At 40.2% G+C, this 23,666-nt stretch overlaps 1 protein-coding gene across 5 annotated transcripts in view; it reads left to right on the forward strand.

Annotated features, from left to right (window-relative positions):
* The window catches only part of MYO16 (myosin XVI), a 411,384-nt gene that overhangs the window by 65,760 nt on the left and 321,958 nt on the right, over positions 1-23,666 (forward strand). Inside the window, exon 1 of one of the 5 annotated variants that reach the window (XM_075424675.1) lies at positions 15,131-15,555. The exons of the other annotated variants lie outside the window; for them this stretch is intronic. Within the exon in view, the coding sequence (XP_075280790.1) occupies positions 15,528-15,555 (28 nt within the window). The 5' untranslated portion in view covers positions 15,131-15,527. Of the gene's footprint in view, positions 1-15,130; positions 15,556-23,666 lie in introns of those variants that run through there. 5 annotated transcript variants of the gene reach the window in all.

The raw sequence follows: 23,666 nt of genomic DNA on the forward strand, positions 1-23,666 counted from the left end.
CCTCATACACCCAGATCTCCCACTGTATCAGTGGGAATTCCACACAAGAGACCTCATAAAATATTCCACTGTAATAGTTTGTTTATAAAAAGACTTTGATTTAAAAGTCAAATAAATAAAAATCTGATTTTATAAGAGCAAACACTGAGGATTAATTTCATCTGTAAAGAAACTGCACAAGATCTTGTATCTTGTACAAGCTCTACCTAATCCACGTGTTAGCATTCTTGTCTTATGTTTGCTGCTATGACTTATTTGATTTAGTGTTATCCTAACTCCAGCCTACTGTATATAATACTTCCAGGCATATTTTCCAAGATAACACACTCTAATGAAATAAATGCCCGTGTATTTTCAGTATATGATGTTTTCATTTCTTTAAAATGATTGTTGTTGTTATTACATGATTTAATAACACTATTGTTTTATACAGAATAGCCTAAAAATAGCTTCTTTGATTTTACAAAAATGGCATCCTAAAAAGCTTGAGTTTGATGATCTGAAGGCACAAAAGCTTTTCCCAGCGCTCATACCCACTGTAGACAGGATTACGCAAAAGCATTTTCTTTTCTGAAGGTCTTTTTCTTTGCAGCCAGATCTCTTGCTCTGTAATGGTCTGATCCTGCAGCTCTGATGCAGCATGTTGAAGACTAATTCTTGCTCGTAGGCTTTTTTCTCCCTTACTCTCAGATTTTTCCATGTCTTTCTTTGCTTCTTAGATCTCTCCTAATGTTTTCTGGGTATCATTCGTGATTCTTATCAAAGGCTGGTAATGACTTTCTAGTCGGGTTGAAAATTCATTCTCTGACACCTTTGCCCTGTGCCTTAGGTTATGAAACTTTCCTTTGTTGAGGAAGTAATGACTTCTGTCACGTCGGACAAAACACTCTTCCGTACCACTGTAAACAGCGATAATTCCTGAAATCCAGTGAAATTATGCAGGTTTAAAGATATCAGCAGTGTCAGCCATGAGGTGAAAAGAAATGAAATTCAAATGTATTGGTTTATATAAAGTTTTCTATTTTTCTCCCAGTCTTTGTCAACTGAAGGGAGCTAAAAGAAAGCAGCTACAGAAAATAGCAGAGGGTGCTGAATGAAGGAGCGGTGTTGCTTGAAGTAGGTGGCTTCAGCTCCTAGGGTTAAGAGCATATGAAGCAGGCTGAGGACGCTTGTAGGGCAGAGCTGAAAGAGTCAAATAAACTGAAAATAAAATTGCTTCTGTTATCAGAATCAGGCGTCACACCCAAAGCTTCCTTTATAAAATAGAACATGACAAATGATAATCTATATTCAGTGTTTAAAAATGGTGTACTTTTTCCAGTAACAGAGAAAACATAGCTAGTATTTTAGTTGGATAGCAGTTAAGCAACTGTAGTAATCCACTCTCAGAGCTGTTCATATATTTTGTAGCAACAGAATGTATGTTGGACTCATAAAATGACTTTGGAAACAGGTAATGTTTTTTTCCTCATTTGAAAAAAAGGAGGAAAAGTAAAGTCAGAAACTCAAGTTACACATCTTACAGGTGTTTTCTTTCAATTTGCACGAAAGCATTTTCACTTGAGAACACCTGGATGCTTAAACAGCCTCTATGTTTTCAGGAAATTAAAGCTTCTCCAAATCTGTTCAAGTTATTCAGAGATTCAAAGATACTATTGAAGCTGATTGGCACCCCATTTTCTGTAGATGTACAGGTAATGTCCTTGTGTTTAAGATTTTCATGTTTTATGCTAAAGTTACTGTGGAATGAGAGAGTGTATTCCAACTGATGACACTTCCCATTTTACAGTAAGTGTTCATGGCTACAGCAGGAGAAGCTATACCCAGTTTACAGCAGTTTCCTCTATCCAGAAACTTGTAATAAATGGCTTTTTTTAGGTCTGTACCCTTCCTTCACGGTCAAAAGCATGAAAGGACTGGAAGATGCAGGCATCTGATGCCTCCTACTCATGCATAGCTGTATGTATGTCTCGGGTAACTTTACATATGGCTTTTCCAGCCTGAAACATGAAGGGCAAGTTGGGCTGGTCGGTAGGGAGGCTGCTCTGTTGACCGACTGCAGCCGTAGCACCTACGTGCAGAATTGAAGGGGAGGTTATGATGCCGTGTTTTGGGACAGAGATGTACGATCTGATGGGGCTCTGCATTCAGCAGGCTCTTGGAGCACCAGGAGAGGACAGGTTGCAGCAGTATGTCATGCTTTAAAAACCAGCAGCTTGAGAGCTCTGCTAAAGCTCTGGCAGCATGACAGTGCAACTTGCTCTTCCTTGCTCTTCAGAGGCAGCAGGTACTTGACTGCATGGGTACAACGGTATTGGTGACAGGGCAAGGCAGAAGGACTGTAGAGTGGGACAACACCCACTACAGTCCCCACAGGTGCTCAGTAAAATTCCCCTAGCTGTTTGCATTGGGTTCCTTAAGGGAAGAAAGGATAGAAAACCACAAATTTCATCATAAATTTCATGGAAGATGTGCATCAACGTAGAGAGGTATATGTTTCAGAGGAGGGACTAGAAAGATACACTGTCAAGTGTTTCAAGCACAGTGGGCTTTTCCTGTGGATCAGATCATATCCATGAAATGGAAAATACCCATCATGGTAAGGGAGGCAAATCATAATTTACAATTTCACTTCAATTCTGAATAAATGACTAAATACTTCTCCCCCCCCCCCCCCATCCCCCAGTTACGTGGCTGGTTCAGGAGGGAAGTTTTCAGTAGATTAGCAGCATCACAATCTGTGTACAACTTTCCATAGATTAAGATTTATATATTAATTTCTGTGATTATGTATACTTTGTCTGCTAGAAGTAGCTCCCTATTCATTTTTTGTTTTCAGCTTCTTGGAAATAATGTCTGGTTGGTAATATATGATCTCTGTATAATGTGATGTTAGTTCTTCTGTACTCTTCTTGACATCTCAGTGTGAAGATATATCTTCATACTATTTTCACGTGAAATTTGGTGTCAGTTATTTGTCTAGTTTACTGACAACCCTTGATACATAAATCTTATTTGTGAAACATCTGTCCTTCATCTCTTAGCTGCAGTTAAATAACATGGATCATCTGAAATAACTAAGCTTCCCTTACCTAGTTTATCAACAAAGAGCTGTAATGCTGTAGAGAGTTAGACAGTCTTTGTGCTGCCTTTCAAAACTTCAGTATTAATATAGTTAAATTGTCTTCCTTGATGGGTTATTATTCCTTTCAGAAGTAGATCTGAACAGAAACTGGAAGGAATACGGTCTAGCTCTCACACTGATTTTCTTCTTGAATACTTCATACTCTGTGAAAATGAACAGTGATGTTCTTTGTGGTGTTCCTACAAGGGGATAAGTACAATTGTGTCATCCAAGAGCAGTAGATGGACCATGACATTACCTATTCAAACAGTAGCCTGTGTGTGTTTGCCAACAAATCCTCTCTGTGCACAACAAACCTACTGTTTTACTAAGTTACACAAGAGATTTTGTCCTCAGACTTTGTTTAAAAGTTTCCTTGAGAAGATTAATTTATTTGTATGAATATTTACAAAAAGGCCCAAAGAGATACAGGGAATCAACAGTAGAGATGCACAATGTTAGAAGAGCAGAATGTTATTAACTTAACATACTAATCAACAGGAATATTTCACAAGTGCTCTTCTCAGTACACAACGGTACTAGCAGATGAAACAGCTAAGGGGGAGGACTATGGCCCTTATCAGGGAGGAGCTGCCTCCTTCTTTTGGCTAACAGGTATAGTAGGATGCAAGTAAAAATAAAAGTCAAAGGCACCAAACCAGTAAAAGATCAGAGCGGGGCCATCATGGTCAGGGATTCTTGAAGAATTTTAAGAGACATTTTAGAAAATGAAGCTTGGGCAAGAAAAAGTCCCCTACCGTGTGTAAGGGAATGTCATGGAAATAGTCAAAGTGGGGACTTAGTCTGAGGCTAATGCATGTCAAAGCAGCATCATCTTCACCTCACTGCTATCAAACTTCTGGGACCTGGTGGGTGGGTTGACCTGGCACCGGAGGGCTGCTGGCCCCGGCTCTGCTCTCCTGGGGCAGCTGCCCTGGCTGGTGCGTTGCAGGGAGGTGGCCAGCTGAAGCTGGGCTGATGGATGGGCTCCTGAGAGCCCTACAGCTGTCAGCCAGCTGTTCATGCTTCTCTCTGTTTTCTCTACCCTTGGTATCTTTGGAGCAGCTGGTGGGGGCACAGGGCGAGCAGCTGCGGATTTGCCTTTCATTTCTGTTGTGAGCCACTTGGAACGTATTCATCAGAGCAGGACTGGAAGGAGTACACCTTGAGTGCCCTCGCTCTCTCTTGCCTTCACTTCTCTTATACTGTCATCCTCACCACTGACAGTGTTCTTCTCCAGCACCACTTCTTGGCATCCTTCTGATGAAATAGGGAAAAAAGTAGTGTCAAGTCTCTAGGATGTGATCTTAGGAAGAAGAGCCGGAAGAGTACAGTACAAACTGCCTCAAATCAGAGATCTACTGAAAAAAACCCAACATTTGTTGTTTAAAACCTGGACTTTAAAAAGACACTTTTGGAGAAGAAAGCATTTCTTCATCCACTGTGTACCTCTGTGAGTATGGAGAAGAACGAAGGGAAAGTAAAAGGCCTGTGAAGAGGGTGGTAGCTTCCAATTGTTTTTCTCTGGCAGTGGGCTATTGGTTGCAGAAGAGTAGCTAGTAACTCTGCTTTTAACAGTTAAAATAATATGAGTGCACCTTGCTGCCTTCATATATCTGTTTCGAGGTGAGGATTTTTGAACTATTCGATCTGTTTTCCACTTGTCGCTGTTGTTTGCAACATCACAGAGAGCATCTTGGTGAGCTGCAGGATTCCTGCTTTACAGGTGGAGGATCACCGGAAAGCCAGGGGCTGCCAGCTCATCTGAGGAATAATACAAAGTAGCTATCAGACAGCTATGGCTTGTAGTGGTATGTTCGCTTATGCTGGTAACCTAGATGCTCACTACAGAGTCCTCTTACCTCCTGTATTAAGATCATTATTATTTTTGCTGAAGTGCTTTGATGTTGGCTAACTACCTTGAAATCACTTATAGTTTAAGATAATTGTAAATAAAAATATTTATTGACAACATACAAAATAGATTATAGTTTCGAATATTTATACAAAGGAAGGGAACAACAAGAAAGAACAAGAACAGTAAAAGTAAAAGTAGCTATTGATCCATTGCTAAGAAGCTGAAATCTGAAAAACCTCCTTCCTTCTATCCAGCTGACTTGCTGCAGAAGATTTCCTGAGCTGCGTGGTCAAGGACACTGCTTGTTTGCCTTATGTCTCAGATTGCATTTGTCATATTGCACCTCCTCGTGGAATATCCCCTTTTAGTGCCCATCTCTTTTTTTTTATCTTTTTTTTTTTTTGTGTCGGGGAGGGGGGTGTGTGTGTGGGAGTTCTGCAGGGGTCCCAGTCACATTTATACCTCTTATAGAGTATATTAATTTGTCACTTATCCAGGAGATATGTCCTGAACCTGCTGGAGATACAATGTCCCTTTGGCACCAAGTTTGCAGATGACACCAAGCTGGCTGGGAGTGTTGATCTGCTGGAAGGTAGGAAGTCTCTGCAGAGGGATCTGGACAGACTGGAGCGATGGGCCGAGGTCAACTGTATGAGGTTCAACAAAGCCAAGTGCTGGGTCCTGCACTTGGGTCACAACAACCCCATGCAATGCTACAGGCTTGGGGAGGAGTGGCTGGAAAGCTGACAAGCAGAAAAGGACCTTGAGGTGCTGGTTGACAGTTGGCTGAACATGAGCCAGCAGTGTGCCCAGGTGGCCAAGAAGGCCAAAGGCATCCTGGCTTGTCTCAGGAACAGTGTATGGCCAGGAGGAGTAGGGAGGTGATTGTGCCCCTGTCCTTGGCACTGGTGAGGCCGCACCTGGAGTATTGTGTTCAGTTTTGGGCCCCTCACTACAAGAAGGACATTGAGGTGCTGGAGCGTGTCCAGAGAAGGGCAACAAGGATGGTGAAGGGTCTGGAGAACAAATCTTACGAGGAGCAGCTGAGGGAACTGGGACTGTTTACTCTAGAGAAAAGGAGGCTCTCTACAACTACTTGAAAGGAGGTTGTAGTGAGGCAGGTGTTGGTCTCATCTCCCAACTAACTAGCAATAGGACAACTTAACTTGGTAGGGCAAATCTTCTTGCTAGCCTTGTCACCCCGAGTCTCACTGTGAAGTGTCTGAAATGTCTGCATCTACTGAGCTATTTTTTCTATCACCTTTTAAAACTGATGATCGTATTTCATGCCAATGTTTAGATGGGATTTTTGCACACAGATGATTACCAGGTGGTCATTGAGACCAGGTACGAAGAAGTTTAGCCACTCTGAGATGAGAATACTTATAGGTTAACTGATCTCCTAAGCTAGTCTTTGAAGAACCCTGTTTACCCACTTTTTGACCTGTGCCAGCTTTCAGGTATTCTAACTGAGGTTATGCATTTTAGACTGAACCACAGAAAACCAGCTATAACTGGTGTTCTGTATTACATATGGTATCCTAATCAAACGGAGAAAAAAGTTAAGAGGCGTACCAGAAAAGAATTCTTAGTATCACAAAACTTTGCACCACTTTACAGGATTTGGCTTTTCTCCCTTTGAAGGCAATGACAGAACCCCTACTGATTTTGAGGTTAAAATCTAAGAATTCTGAAAGAATCGTTTATAGTCAGCGCCAACTTGTGTGGCTTTCTCTTCTTCTAAGAATTTACAGCGTGCAGTGGCAATCCTTGGGGATTTCAACATAATGTGTTTTGGCTAAAGGGTGAAGGAAATAACTTCTCATGCAGTTTGCCCTCTGCCAGAATGGCAAGGTGCTGAATACGTCTTTTCTTTCTCAAGGAAAACTCTGCTATAAGTGCAAGCAAAAAAAGCCTTATAAATTGGTTGGAATGACGTGATTTACCCTGCTGGATAATTCTTCTTTATAGATATGTTTTACCCCATTATGTTTGTGCATTTCTTTTTTGTTACCTTCTCAGGTGTCCCTTGCTATTTGAAATGAAAGGCAATTACTTTTGTGTTTTCAAGAAAAGAATTTTAGAACAGTAACTACTTTTCTAGTACTGTGTTTGACTGAGAAGTAAGTGTTCCTTTGAAAGTGAAGAAATGAATCTTCTGTTTGTTATGAACAGCCAGCCATTCCAGTAAGAAAAGAAATGCATTATTCTGTAAGAATAGGTTCCACAGGTTTTCAAATCATTGGGGAATGAAATATAACATGAAGTACGTTGTTATGAAATAGAAAAACTGGGTTCCAGCTATCTGATTTTTCACTAAATTTAGATAGTGTGCTGGCATTTATTGCTGCTCTAGTGGTATGTGCAGTAGCTGTACAAAGCTGCCTTACTCTTTGCTTGTTCATGTGTAAATCAGCTGCTCGCAGAGTTGAGGAGTTTTGTCTTTTATTTTGCATGTTTGTACAAAACACAGAAATCTGCTGTGAATATTTCATTTATGTTTGTTTAGAGGAACTGATTATCAAGGCATCTTGTATATAAAGATTAATCCTCAGCACGCTCCACACTGTTCTCAGTCTGTGTTTGGGGAATCCTCCCTTTTTCTGTGCTTGCTCACTGGTATCTCAGCTGTGACCTGCCCACTGCTCGCATGGGAGAAGTTCTCTTCCACCATCTTTCTGACTGCTTTTGCTTATAGCCTCACTAACTGCCCTTAATTTGACCTCAGGTAATTTTATTAAAATTTTATTGTTTTACTGCTTTCTCAGCGTTGCTTGGGCATGCCTATAAATTGATGCCTTCAATAGTCATCTTACTATGCTTCTATATCTCAGCTTTATATGTGTCTCTCATTCCCCCTTTCCTTCTTCTAATAGCTGCCTAATTCTTGTCAGCTCCTTATTTATTCTCTGCTAATTTGAGAATGAGATATAACTCTATTATGTTCATGCTGAGAGCAGTAAATTCTGCAGCTCTCTGTTGTTGACTGAGCTTATCTACTTGTCCATGTCATCTTCAAGCTATATCATGGTATCTTATGTCAAAAGGTCTTACCATTATACCCTTTGATTTGTTTATCATTCTCATCAGTTCAGACTCTCACCTGGTATCTCTGGTCAGAATGATGACTTCCTTAAGAGTTCATGCAGACAAAGAAAAAAGAGGAAATAAATAAATAAATATGACCAACAGAGACTGCAGAAAGTGCAGAATCAGAGTGGCCGTCCCAGCTCTGTGTAGCTACACTGTGCACATCTGGCAGCATTGTCAGTTCATGAAAAGTGACATTTATTTTTCCACACTTTGCATCCGTTCCCTCCCTAAGTCCCATTTCTGCTGTATACTTCATTCAGAAGAAACGATTGGGAGCCAAGTATGTATTAACAGGCTGTGCTGAGTTACATGAAGAATGGAGTCCAGGAAGGCTCTGACAAAGAAGCAATATTGTATTTAGTATGAGATAAAAAGGACAGTAGACAGAAAATAAAATAGGTCTTGAGTAGCCCTTTTTGCGTAATTTTAGTCTCTTCTTTTCAGATTGTCTTTTGTATAACTTAATAATATTGTATTTCGATTACAGTGTTTATATTGAAACTATTATGTATGTCATAATAGTCAGTACAATAAAAACTGTCCAATATTCATCTTGTATCTACAGAACTCTCCTTGGTATCTTGTAATTTTGATTAAAACTTAGGTCTAAGATTTATTTTATTCTTCTGTGTTTTGGTTGGTTTTTTGGATGTTATGATTGGCTAATTTAAAATACTGTCACTTCACCACCCCTTAAAAATCTTCAACATCCTGTGGAACACCTAGTATTAGAGTTATCTCTGGGATTACCAGTTGCCACACCATGCTCTGTGCTGTCCTGCAGTCCTGGAAGAGTCTGATTCTGTCACTACCTTCTTCAGCTTTTTCAGCTCTCTGAGGTTTTTTTTCCCTAAATTAGGAACACTTTCTACCTGACTACTTCTGCAGTCCTTTGAAGTTTTCTTTACTTATACTTCAAGATTTACATTGCTGTAGTAACATTTGCCCTGATAAAGGATGTGCAAGTTCCTATGTTCCGTTCTTGTTTTTTTATCCATCCTCTAGTGTGGTCATTATTTGTTACCTGGTTTTAAAACTATCAAAACAATTAGAAAAGAAAAAACTGAGGATACAATGCAGTGAGTCCTGATATTTGCTAATTATCAGGAGGATAACAATACACTTTTCATATTGAACTGAAGTCTTATCTTTGTCTGTTTCTTCCCTGAATAATAGAAACTTTTCAAAAAATCTATCTGATCATATAATAAATCTTTACATAGAAATTCATGGTTGTTTTTTCATTTTTTCTTGTGTCTGGTGGTTGTGATGGCTGTCATGTTTTTCTGTTTGGCGTTTAAACATGTGTCTTGATAATTACTTTTCAGTCTCATAAGGGGCTTTTCATATAAAATGTCTGTGGCTCCTCTCTGTAACATCCTTACATCAAATCCAGTAAGGTATCTGATTTTAAAAAGCTTATATGCAGATTGTAAGGAAGAAATTAATTATCGAGTCACTACCAGTGCCAAAGATAGGACTAACTATATATGAGACTGTTGGGATTTCTTTCTTGTGTTTGGCCTTGTTATTACTCTGTTCTGAGCTCTCCCACCGCAAGTGATAGCTTCTTCATCTCGTCCAGTTGAGGAACTGCTATAGAGGTCTACACGCAGCCTAAAAATGGTCATTTTGGGTGTGGGAGGAAGCAAGTAGTTCTCTCAAATGGCACATAACTTTTACTGGGAATTTTGCAAACTTTATCAGTACTAGGTAATAATGTCCTGTGATTTTAATCAACTGTTTCCTATCCATTAAAAAAAAATTATGGATTAGTCCACCCATATACATTCAGTTATAACAGTAAATGGAGCAGAAGAAAAAGAATTTTTTCATTTTTCTTATTCTGCAAGGGTTTAATCCAGAAGAATGGGACGTAGAAGAATGGGAGGAAGATTGCCTACTTCCTGAAAAATGAAGGCATTTGCAGTGAAATGGGAAAGGAGGAAAGGTTGGAGGAAGAGAAGAGGAAACATCATCTGGTTCTCTAGTCAACCACACTCTGAGTGATTGAGTGATTAGATTTGGTTTGTTGCTGCTATCTATGGAGCAAACCTTACATCCATCTTCCAGGCCAGTTCATCCAAAAATTTATTTGGAAGAACTGCTGTGTTTCGTTCTGCTGTGATGCATGTAGAGAAAATTACCACAGAGTCCTTCTTGCTAAGTACCTACATCTGCTATGGCTCATCCCTAGCTTCCTGATGAGCATACAACTACCAGATGTTAGCTGAAGAGTGGCTTATTGGCAGCTGGATAGCATGGGCCAGGATTGATTGCTAAGCAGTATCACTTGTCAAAATATATGAGTAATGTTAATTTTACTCTGCATTACATTTTTTTTTTTATCTGCAGTCTTAAACCCATAAGTAATGCAATGAAATTGTAACATCTGAAGGCAGATAGCAAGCTTTGTTGCACTGAATGAAAAGGGCATAAATGGGGAGCATCTGTCATGTTTTTAAAACCAGTAGTTATGATGTTTTTCTCATTATTCAAATTGCTTTCAGATAGTTCTTCGTTTCTCTATCGAACCTTACAGTTATATGTGAAGTATAAAATGTGAAGATGTTAAAAATGTTAGATGTTCAGTTGTTTGCGACACCAGAAGATACTGGAAGAGTAACAAAATATTTCCATGGCATGAATACAATACAGCATGTCAGTTCTTGGCAGCAAATCCTTATTTTAATCAGTGGGTTTTTTTGCTAGGTTAATGTAGGAAACATTTCGTAGGTATTTTTGTCTAAGACAAGCTTTGAGCCTTGGAAATTGAGATCTGAAAGCTGTGTCTACCCTGAGATGATGATCCTTAAATGTGTCTTTATCTTAAGTTAAATAGCTGTCTTAGTGATTCTTGACTAGTTCCAGGATTCTATTTAAAAATCTGTTATTTCATTGAATGCTGAATTTGTACGTAGCCTGAAAGTGGAGGTTTTCCTTCTGTGGGGAGAGGTGGCAAGGATCTTTTCCAGAAGGGCTGCATGTATATTGTTTTCTGACCTTGATTCTCTTTTATTGCTATAAAACCAAATACATCAAATTCAATGTTTTAACACCAGACTTAACACCAGCTCAGTCTTTGTCCCCCAGTCCAAGTACACTTGTGCCTCTGTGTAGAATTTAACACTGGAGTAATATTCTTGAAACCAGTGGGGCTGCCAGTGAAAATGTGCCTATGTTCCCTGATGTTCTGAGAAAGCAGTTTTACAGTGCTCTAAAGCTATACTCCAGATATACTTGCGTAGTTTACATGGTCGGATTTGAAGTGTCGTTCATATGTTTTGTTTTTTTCTTCAGAATTCCTTTTTTCATTGCTGGAGTTCAGTCAGGAGAAAATACCTAACACAACTAATATCCCTTTTCTTGTGAATAAGCAAATTGTACAATTTGCTTTGTAAAATCAGTGAGAACAAAATATCCCTTCCTTTGGGCTTATCTCAAAAGCCAAAATCTTTCTTTTTGTTCTCACACTTGAAATCTTTGTTTATGACATGGACATCCACCACAGTGAGTGCTGCAATTTCTTCTGTCTGTTCATTCTCTTCTTTCCAGGTTGCGGTGGGAATCGGGTCTCTTTCCAACACATGGACCAGATTCCTTCCTCTCCGGTATTCCTGTTCTGGCTTCCTTTTTCCTCAGGTCTAGCTGCCACTTCTCCTCAAGGTTCATCCTGTCTGTGCCCTTGCAGTTATCCCTTGTTCCCATTTTTCTTCATTCTCCATTTTCTTCCACATATTCTGCCTAGTGTTTTCATTCTATTGCTTCTCTAGGACCTTTCCTCCCTCCTCAATTTTGTGCTGCTTTAATGCTGCCCTTCAACATTCATCAGAACATTCTGCTGACAGCAATATACAATGCTGTTTTCTTTCCATTTAAACTTTCACTTCTTTTGCAAAGACCACTAATGATAATTACCCGTGTAATAAAACTAAATGTTTTATATATTTTTTTTAAAGTACGTGTGATATTCTGAAATGGAAGGCCTTTTGAGGTAGCCATATGCCAGGTGTCACCTCTTGAAATGTTGGTGCCTGCCTGTCATTCGCCTGCAGGCTGTCATTCATACTTGAGCAGCCGACCACACATTTTTGGCACATGGCCTCCCAGAGACGGGGAGAGGGCACAGTGACCTGCTGCAGGTGGGTACATGATGCCCCTTGGACTTGCACAGTCCAGAGATCCATCTGAAAGGTGCAGTACCCAGCTACGGTGTAGTGTTGCAGACCCTCCCTTGTCAAACAGCAGCATGTGCTTCCCTGCTTACATGAACTAGTGCATGTTAGGAGAGAAGAAATCACAGATGTGTTGGCCATATCGACAGCAGCTCTGTTGCCACTTAATCTCATGAAAATGTGAAGTCAATGGCCTGCAGCATTCAAGAGCCTTTCTGGTAGTTTGGTGCTGTCTGTAAGGGACTATGGAATCATAGAATAATTTGGGTTGGAAGGTACCTCTAAAGGTTGTCTAATCCAATCCCCCTGCAATGAGCAGGGGCACCTTCAACTCAGGTTGCTTAGAGCCCTGTCCAACTTGACGTTGAATGTTTCCAGGGATGGGGCATCTACTACTACTCTGGGCAGTCTGTGCCAGTGTCTCACCACCCTCATCATAAAACAATTTCTTCCTTATATCTAGTGTAAATCTGCCCTCTTTCAGTTGAAAACCATTACCCCTTGTTCTGTGGCTACAGCCCTACTAAAAATTCTGTCCTCATCTCTCCTGTAGGCCCCCTTTAAGTACTGAAAGGCTGCAATCAGGTCTCCCCAAAAGCCTTCTCTTCTCCAGGCTGAACAGCCCCATCTGTCTCAACCTTTCCTCACAGGAGAGGTGCTCCAGCACTCTCGTCATCTTTGTGGCCTCCTCTGGACCCGCTCCAACAGGTCCATGTCCTTTTTGTGCTAAGGGCTCCAGAGCTGAATGCAGGACTCCAGGTGTGGTCTCACCAGAGCAAATGGGCAGAAACCCGTCCCTTGCCCTGCTGGCCACACTTCTTTTGATGCAGCCCAGGATACAGTTGGCTTTCTGTCTGCGAGCTCACATTGCCAGTCATGTCCAGCTTTTCATCCCCCAGTAGCCCCAAGTCCTTCTCCGCAGGGCTGCTCTCAATTCTTTCATCCCCCAGCCTGTATTGATACGGGGATTTGTGCCAACTGAGGTGCAGGACCTTTTACTTGGACTCGTTGAATTCTTGCAGGATGGAATATGCAGTCTAACCTGTCACATAAAGGCTACCAAGTTCCACCATCCTGTATTTTCACTATGGTAATTCAATAAATAAACACATATATTATGATCTGAAATGAGAGAGATCCAAATCCCTTTTCTCCATGTTTTGTTCAAGCCAAAGTCAGAAGTGCTTCCTCTTCCTTTAATCTCTGTCTTCAGAAAAGCATCCTTTGTCCATTGCTCCTGTTTACCAGTGTTTACCAAGAGTCCTCCCGGTTTTAACCAGCGTGGGTTGGTGGAAGTGTGATGTTATTAGACATGGCAGTCTGCCTGCCTGACAGTACCACCAGAGATGAACCTGTCAGGAATGTCTCCACCAAAAAGTGTTACTCAAAGGGCTTTTTGTCAGATTGCTTGACACTTGCTCATGAACTATGACTAATATTGCCTCTTAAAACACTCTGTATGTTTATTTTATAAGCCATATGGCCAAAACTGGCCTAGTGGTGTATAGGTGTGAAAGAAAGTCTGGATAGATTTAATTACTTTAGACTTCTGAGCTTTGCAGTAAAAAGTTTCCATGGTATTGTAATTACTGTATTGTGTTTTATATATTTTATCCCTTTTTCCCCTGGTTATTTCAGATTATTTTTTTCTCTTGCTTTTGAACAATTACGTTTTCAGAAAAAAAAAAACACTGCAATAATTAGTTCTGCAGAACTATTGTTGTGCATATTGTACCTAAAACCAGATTTGAAATATGTGGCTGAGAAATATGAGCTGAGAGATTTCACCTAAGGGTTTTGCTAACGGATCACTGGAAGCCTATGAATATATATCTTTCTGCTCTTGTGGGAACTTTGCAGAATAGTTAATACAATCTGAATTAGTAATCCTCACTGAGGAGTTAGACCGTTTTCCCTTTTTACTCCCTTTAACACTTCGTAACTGTTAATAATGGTGTATTTACAAAATAGTAGGTAAGAACCTTTCAGACGAATAAAAGATTTAAATATGGCTGGGCTATAAGTTTCCCTTTCCAAGAGCTCTCACTCAGTGAAGTGGTGACAGTGGTAAGCATGACACATGATAAGGTAAATCTTCTCTGAGCACAGTTTTCTTAAGTTATTACTTGATTTTATGAAAATATTTTAGTGTTGTTCTGCCATAGGTTTCTCGAAGAAAGTAACCAAATTTCTGGGGTGAGTGTTCTTGGAAAAGTAACACAGGAATTGTGCTCAGAGGATGATGTAGCCTGGGTGTTTAAAATACAATGCAGGTCTGCCTTTTGTGTGCCCTCAGTCTGCAGCCGGGCAGCGCGTCAGTGTACATTGCCTTGTTATTCCACGGTCTGATAAATAATTGTATGGACTTGTTCTTAGTGATGCATTTTCTTAGGCTTTTTATCTTACGATCAGTGATTAAAATATCATTAGGTAACGTGCATTAATCATGATATAAGCTATGCAAAGCTTGCAGTTTCTTCTGACATAAATATTCCATCTGTGAAAAAGATGTAATACAAAGAAATGACAAAACAAAAACATATGAAGGAACATACACACAAGCATGTTTCTTAGCTCATTTTACATGAACCCATGCATAAACCAGGAGAGTCTGAAGATGGCTGTGAGCTCTATCCTGATTTTTACCTTACAACATACTGAAAAATGATCTGTGATGCTAAAAGGTGGTTATTTTTGGCAACCTGTATCAATTTCCTATTCACACAGCAACTGGTGGCAACTAAAAATAATCCTGTTTTAGTACCAGCTAAGAATCTGGTCACATTTGGCACATGAGCAACATACACAAATAAAATTTAAGATCCCTTGTTCTGCTATTCCATTCGAGCCCACTCATCAAGCTTAGTTTGCTGCCATTTGAAAGCTATTGAAAAGCCATTAACTGGCAGGACTGCTAGAGCCGCAGTGCAGCAGCACACCTCAGTGCTGGAAGAATGTGGCTGCAAGTGCACACCAATTAAATCTTTCTATTCCTGGGGATGTGGGATTAGGAGCGGTGTCAATCAATTGTGCTACAATAGCACGTGCAGTAGTCATGGTTCAAGACGCACAGAGGTTTATCGTAACTCCAGCAGTCGGGTGAGGATGACTTGGAAGCCTCTGCAAGATCCTGGAACAGAAACTACGTTAAATAATGTATTCTGAGGTATACTGGATACCTGAGGAAGGGCTCTAAATAATGCATTTTCTGGGCATGACAGTTGTAGCAGAAGAGAATGCTGAAACCTGTAGCAAGACTGCAGCCTGAGATGAAAGAATGTCTCATTACCATTTTATCAAATGCTGTAAGTAACAAAATGGTTATTTTGATTTTAAAACTGTCTTTTTGTTTTCTGAGGTGTGTCTTTTCAATGCATATGCAAAAAGTCGAAGGCAGATGCTGCATGATGTCAAGGTGGTAGTCGGAAAGGGGAGTTGTTACTTTGCATGTGAATACGCAGGCAGAGCCCAGCATTTCCTTTTCTCCTCTGTTCAGGGGGAACTTCATTGTGTGTGTGATAAATCTCTCGTTCTGAAGTTGATACTGATCAGCTTTTTAAAGTTTTGTTTAAATTAATGACCGAAGAAAATAATATCCAAAAAGAAGAAACATGTCGTTCATAGCGTTATGTTAAAGATGTCTATGAGGACAACCTTCGACGTGGCTCTTACACATCATAAGGGTAATACAAATCAGAATAGCTTCATACTTACGAGCACATCTTATCATCTGTTGTAGATCAACTGCTTGTATCCCCTTCTTACCGGAGTATTTAGCTGTTCGGTGTGACAGACTTAAAAACAAATAATGGGCTTTTAACCTTGAATCATGCAAGCTGCCTACTTCAAGACTGAAATTAGGATCTATGCTAAATATATTGAAAATTTATATATATATTCAATGCAGAGCAAGTAATTCCTAGCAGCATTTTTGGTTTTTTTTTGGTCTGGCTATCAAGGCTGCTTGTGTTCCTAGCTGCGCATTTTTTTAGCTTTTTGGTTTTGCCTTTTAAAGCATCCAGGGTTTCAGTGGAAATTGCTGGGTTTACATCAGATAAATGAATTATTGTATGGATACTTGTTTTGGGCAGCCAGTAGTAGTTTGTTAGCCATGGGTATTTTTTACTCCAGGACTTGGAAGACTTCAGACTTTTAGTGATTATGTCACTGTTTTTACATGACAAATAGCAGATTGCTGTAAAAGGTTTTCTCCCCAGATTGTGGTCTTTGATGGCTTAAGTGTACCAAGGACATTTCTGCAACTATTTTTAAAATACCATGTTACAGTTCAGAAATGAGTAATGTGGTTCTTTGATGTTTTAATATGAAAGTAAGGTGCTCTGGAAGTATTTTAGAAATTCAAGGAAAAATGATTTATCAGGGTTTCCTCTTGTCTGGATTCAATAAGACTTGTGTATGGAACTGCTTTTAATGCTGATGGGAGTTACAAGCCTAAACTCCCTGTTCATGCAGAGAAGCACAGATTAGTTTTACTGCATAGTTTCAAAGGTGCATTCTAGGAATAAGGCTTTGAGCTTGTCATGAGATTTGATAAATGCAAATGAGGATTTTGCAGCGTAATAACTATCTTGAAGATGTCAGACAAGTGTTGTTCAGTCCCTATTCACTTTGGAATTACTTTCTTAAAGTGAAACTGTAGCAAATGTATATGGGCATGTGTGCGTTCAATAGGGTATTAAATATGTAACTCTACAATGAAACTATAGGTTCCTTAACTGGAAAGAGATCAGGATGACTGTGAGGTTGTCTCATTAAAAGGAAGCCAACGACGACTGCTTGGGATGTTCATTGCGTTGGTTAGAGAACAAGGATGAAGGACTAAAAGACAGCGGAGGGAAAGGTGAACATACAGCATTAGCTTTGGCAATGTTACTTGTTTCCTCTTTTCCAAATTTGGAATTTTGTAATTGGCGATTTCTCACTATTTCATCAGTGTATTTTACCAGCCAGCACTTTTGCTTCCGAATAGTGTGGTTTAGAAGACAAGAGGGTACTGGCTGGTGCCTGCCAGAAGGGCTTTTCACTGCCTGTGCTTCTCCGTACAGAACTGGCAAATGTGCTCCCATCTCTGCCTGTAATTAGTGAAGGGGAAACACTTCCTCTGTGATCCTCCCCTGAGTGTTACCATTTGACTTAACAGGCCAATACTGTTGCTGATGTTTGTGTTTGGCAGACAGCTGGGATGGAAAATGGGCCAGGGCTGCGTGCAGGGTGGCAGCACCGGTGATGTTCTGAGATCTGCTGAGAGCAGCCGAACCTCGCAGGGGTTGGGATGTGACTCTTCACAGTCTGCTTTGTTTGTAATCCATTTCACTGATGATTTCTGTATCGGAAGGAAAAGATGCTGAACCAGAGGAAGTCTGTTTGCAGAGCACTGTCTCTTGGTCTGCTTTGGGGAGAGGAGAAGTCTCTAAAAGATGTAAATTAACAACACTTTAAAGCTGGTATTTTATGAACTGTGGTGCTATATGCCTGGCTTTTGCATGTGTTTGCACTTTGATTTTTTAACCTCTGCAGAGTTGAAGTGTGGAGATCTGAGATGAGAAGGGCTATAGCTATTCTGCTACTGTGCTAGTACGATTTTACTAATAATCTTGCGCTTTTTTTCAATGCACTGCTCACACTAGGAGGCTGTGAAAATGACACATACTGTCACCATCTTGTCATGGGATATTTCAAGAGCCAGCCTTGGGAGGTCTCTAGTCCTCCTCCTGCTGTAAGGAGGGGCACCTGCGTGATCAGACCAGATTGTCTGGGGCCATGCCCAGTGAGGTCTTTCATCCCAGTAATACTCTGGACTAAGGCCTGCCACAGCCGTCAAGTTGTCTTCGGCTGGCATCTGCAGCGTTTGAAACACAGGCTGTATGCGTGCCTGCCTGTCTGAGCAGCGCATGTTGTCACTACTAGTGCCCATCTCCGTTTTGCAGCCAAGTATCGTTGCTGCCGAGATCTGTCCCTGTCTGTGCGAGTAGCTTCTCCTTGGCAATCAGCTAGAGTAAGCTGTTTAGAAGAGAGCGCAGTGGTACGTAGGAGAGTACCACATGTTATCTGCCAGCTGCTGGGTACCATTTTATGTCAATGAGTTGTGTGACAGGCTGTACAAATGAACATAATTTTGCAAATTAGGCAGCACCTTGCTGCTATCTTCTCTCCCTTGTATACGCAGTTACAACATAAATATCATCATTTACATGTTGTGGCTGTGGTTTTCCACCTGTGCTCTGGACTTCTTTGAGGGATCTGCAGAGGTAAATAAGAAAAACAGTACATTAGTCAGAAGGCTTAAATTTATTACTCTAGTGTCTGATTTCCACTGCAAATGCTGTAGAAGTGCATAAATGCAAACAGAATTAAAACCTTGCTCAGGAGTTATAGTCAGTCTAGCTGAAAATCTGAGCCAAGTGAATTTATCTAAATATTAGGATCGTCAAATCTGAACATCAGATTCTACTTCCATTCTTTCTGGGTTATTTCTGTCTCCGATTGCTTTATCTCCTTTGTATGAATTATGAAACACTGAAATGTGTTTTGTTACAGACTAATACTTACAGAGATCTGGGATGGAAATACTAATTAGATGTTTACTGGTGAATTAATTCAGGATTTGAAACAAGATATAAAAGAAATATAATGATTCTTTCCAACATCTGGCCCTTACTATCTTCAGCATCTGAATACATGGCAAGGATTGTGCATGAAGAAAATTAGAGTAGAAGATGCACTGAAAGATTTGACCTCTAAAGGTTGCTGTACCCTCTTCAGATATCTGTGAGTCTATACTGGTATATTCCTTCTTTTCGCTGCCTCCTAATCATGGTTTATAAAAAATCCATGTACTACAGGGGTCTTTCTTTACATTAAAAAAAAATTCAGTCTTGACTTTAGTCTGCGATGCCAGAGACCCTAATCATATACTTTGTCTTGAAAGGCCAAAGACAACAGTTATGTACTTACAGATGTCATCTTGAGTATTTTTCACACTAATTCACAGAGTATTTGGTAAGAAAATTACCATCATGTTTATGAATGAAAGACTAAATTTTGTGGATTATTATTATGATTTCCATTTTATTTAATTTTACCCCACTTTTCCATAGCTTGCCTTTTCAGTGCATTTTCTGTTTCATTAAAATTATTAAGCACTAGAACTCTCAGCATAGTTGGATGAGCATTTCACCCATGGTGGTGTGGTCTGTCCCTTTTCACCAGGGTTATGGGGCTGACTGCGTTAGCGCATTCCAGGCTGCTTCAGGGGAAAGAGGCGTATCATCCCAGACTCTTGTTTAGCACTTGAAATTCAGTCTGTGCACTTTTGCCAAGGGATTCAGCCGTTCTCTTATCAGCCAGAGTCTTCTGAGGCTCCAGACTTGTGCCATAGTGATAGCTCTACCTGAACCTTATACAGCTTGGAAAGGGGTGGGGGAAGATGTGACGTGATACGTTAGTTTTAGTTTACAGAGGATGGGGTCTCGAACTTGATTCTCCCATGGATGAAGAGGCCATAGTGTGGGTGAAACATGCGATACCTTCGTGTCAGCTTTCTTACTGTGAGACAGCCCTTGAAAATTTCATCTCTGTTTCAAATGAGCAAGTTGCGGTAGCTTAGAGTGAATAAGAAGAGACAAGGAGCCTGAAAAGAAAAACTGGAGACCCGTAGTTGGTCTGCAGTACAGGAACCCTTTGCCTCTGTGGCGGCCTGCGTGCAGGTTGTGTGATGACCCAAGGAAAGGTGACACACAGGTACTCTGTCACACTGTGTGGTTGGTGAGGTGAGAGAACTAGAAAAGTTTTCAGAACGTTTTCTTCTTCCCGTGAACAGGATTTCGTTTGTTCCAGGGTTGGGCGGGAGATGGTATTCATTTATTTAGTCCGTTTTGTGGTGTCCCAGAGAATTCTCATGTCCTCCTGGATGTCCTCTGCCACTGATGAGGAGCTCAAGTAAAAATTATGCAAGTGGTGGAAAGATAAGCAGGATGTCCATACCAGTCCCTGTTTTAACAGCCATCCCTTTAATTTAGGTTGATATTTCATGATGGTGTCAGCTAACTCTCATGACAGGTTTTATTTCTGCAATAAGAGAGCCAAGTACAACATGGCTGCAGGGAAAACTTCCTTTTCCTTGTACATGCTTATGACACTGTGACCTATGGTATGGTTTATTACTGAAATGAGATGCCTAGCATGACCGAGAGACCCTGCCTGCTTAAAATGAGCCTGAGAGGAAGAGGCAGGGGTCATCTTCCCTGGGAGTCCAGCGAGAGCGAGAGGAGCAGCTGTGTGTGACAAGCCACTGCTTGGGAGTTTCTAGATCCCGTGAAGATTAAATAAAATAAGATTAAAGAAGATTGTAAAGGTTAAAGCATCTTATTTTCTCATCCTATTGGCACAGCATGCATGAAGCTTCAGAATTCTGATACTAGTTTTTTAGAAGGTTGCTGCAAGAAAAGAGAGCAGCAAAAAAACCCCAAACCTCTCTAAGTCCACAAGTGAAATTGCAGCGATATAGCCACTTTTTCTCACAAAGTTTGTGAAAATTTTGAGGCTAAGGAACAAATTTTCACTCCTGAAGTAACTTCTTGCTCCAGATAATCACAATTCCTTTTCTTTCTCATTCTAGACAAATTAATACACTGCATCATGCTAAATTTTGCACAGTTGGTAATTTGTAAAACCAAAGAGAAAGTAGTTGTTAATAATGAAATTAACACCTGCATCAAAATTGCCACAGTATAAACTGGTTATTTTAAAACAAGTCAAATTTGACATTGAAGTAATTGTAATTTGTTCTTAAATAAATGGAAATCAATTAAGTCAACAGAAATTTAGACTGATTGTGAACAAATAAAGAGTTGTTCTAATGCAAATTTTTTTAATACACCATAAAGGAGCATCACCAATTTTTAAAAAATTATGTCCGATTGTTTATTAAAAAGTGTCTTCTCCATTTGTTTGCTTTCAAGCAACTGCCTTCAGTGCAAACAACAGCAAAGTAAGACCTGCTAAAAGAAGCCTTCAAGTTCTAGTATTTTGACTACTGGACGTACCCTCAGGTAACAGATGACACAGATCAGTCTGTTGTAAGCTGCAGAAACAGAAATGCAAGTAGTATCGCCAAATCTGTTTTCCTTGCCAGTGCGATTCTTGTACACTGAAAGACAGCTATCCCTGACAAGTTCCCTCCATCTGTAACGTGATTCAGAGATCTGGGATGTAGTCCATTTTAATCTCTTTTTGGCCACTAAGAATGGGAACTGGCAAGGAGTCTAGACAGGAGAGCACAGGACAGAAGTGGAAGAGCATTTGATTGTTTATTGCTAGGTTTTTACCCAGCTAGAATACAGATGTTCCTGTAGGGTTTCCACTTTGAAGTGTGCTTTACTCTCTTTTTCTTCATAGTTGATTTTAAAACAGAACATCTTATTCTTGGAAAGAAGGAAAACATGGATATCTCTGGCCGTAAATCCTGTTATGAATATCTCTCTGTGCAGTATGACTTTTCAGAAGAGATCAAAGTGATACTCAGAGCATGTAGACAGGCAATAGGTCTGGGCCATACCACCTCAGGCTGGTGGAATCCTGCTGTGGTCCCATTTGGTGCAAATCCTTTTGTGAAGTATGACGTATAAAATATATATGGGACCTTGTAAAGATGTCTACAGAAAATGGAGCAATGTATTAAGGTTGTATTTTGAAAGGTAATCGATGGCTTTCAAATGTGATCCTTTTACTGTATAAGGAGTCAAAACTTTCTCCTGCAAAAGTTTGTAAATGTTGACATCTAAGAAGAGCAAAAACAAGGAGGGAGGCAAGCATGTAGAATTTCTCTCTTTTTTCAGTCTTTGTGGAAAGAGTAGTACTGTTGTCTTTCAGTAGCTTATTGCAGGAGGGTCTAAGAAAATACATGAAAACAATGTATCCCTTTCTCAGCACTCAGTTTATGTGAAACAGGAGAAATTTTACATTTGATTTGCAGATGAAATTAATACCTTGCTTTTCAGGTGCTTTGATTTGGACACAGTTACTTGATTTTGTTAGCTGCAGTATTAATAATGTTAGTTACAGAGGTAATATGTATAAATGATATAGACAGTTGTGAAAAGTAAAGCTCTTAAGGCAATCTAAATGCCATACTTAATTCTTCCTAATCACCAATTGAATGTATCGGTTTATTGCATCTTTGAGGGACATTTTTTCTGTCTTGTGAGCAGTAATGTTGGAGCTGCAGTAATAATTTCTGTTTGATTTCTACTTCAGTTTCTTCAATAGCTTTGAAGCATTTTTTATGTTTGTCTAGTTATTTCCTCAGTGAAGGAACTTGAAGTTTCGTGTAGACTAGGAGTCCATCCATTGACACTATGCTTTTTTCAGTTTGTTAGATGAGATGAAGCTGTTCAGTTTCTTCTTCCTCTTTTTCTGCTTCTTCCTCCTCTTCTTCAGACAAACGATCAACTGGATTTCCCCATTTTAACTTAACTCAGAAGTGATTTTGCTATGTATTTTCACAAGCAAGTGTGGTAGTGATTCTCTGCACTTCTTTTTCTGATGTTGTAAGTGCCCATACAACTGTGCTGTAGTATTTTGTGAACACAAGTGTAATGCTACATGGTAGATGTAACAGGTGACCTTAACGGATTATTGTAAACTCTGTTGTCAGGACAGCTGCTCAGCCTGCTTTCGTTTTCATTTATCCATGAAGATCCAGCTCAGACTAGCAACCGTCCTGGCTATTCTAACTGTAGCCCAGGCTCACCTGGGACGTACCGGATACCTGTCCCCCCAGTGCAAAGGACAGAAGTCTTTCAGATGCGAATGGTCTATCTCTACATACCAGAAATTGTCGCTTCTCCACTTTTCTGGAAGGTTGTCTTTACAGAGCTTTGCGTCAGAGCTGAGTGAGCTGCCCTGAGTGCCAGAAGCGTTGGACCGCTGTGCCCACGTCGGTGCTGCTGTGTGGCTCTCCACCCAGCATACCAAACAAGGAATGTGGTGGTTTTACCTGTTCAGCTCATCCATGTGTCTTATTTTCACCTTGGTACTCTGCCTAAATTTACACTGTACTAAATTCATTTTGTTGTTTTAAATTCCCTTCCTTTTTATGCTATATAACCTTTCTTGTTCCCTTTCACCCTTCAAATTTCCGTTAACTTGTCTCTCCTTAGTCACTGCTTAGCTAAGCTATGCATATTTAATTCTTTTCATCTTTCCTCATAAATCAGTCCCTCGGGCCCCAGAACCATTTGTGGTAGTTTCTTTTGAACTTTTGAAGTTGCCTTTCTGCAGAAAGGAGGAGGGCCTGTTTTCAATCCTTTTGCTGTTTGAAAGCTGAGATGGCAGTCTCTTGATGTACACTGAACAGTGACCAAAGGCCTACGTATTAGCTCTGCTGCAGAATTTT

Source organism: Opisthocomus hoazin, chromosome 1, assembly GCF_030867145.1.
Source record: "Opisthocomus hoazin isolate bOpiHoa1 chromosome 1, bOpiHoa1.hap1, whole genome shotgun sequence".
NCBI lineage: Eukaryota > Metazoa > Chordata > Aves > Opisthocomiformes > Opisthocomidae > Opisthocomus > Opisthocomus hoazin.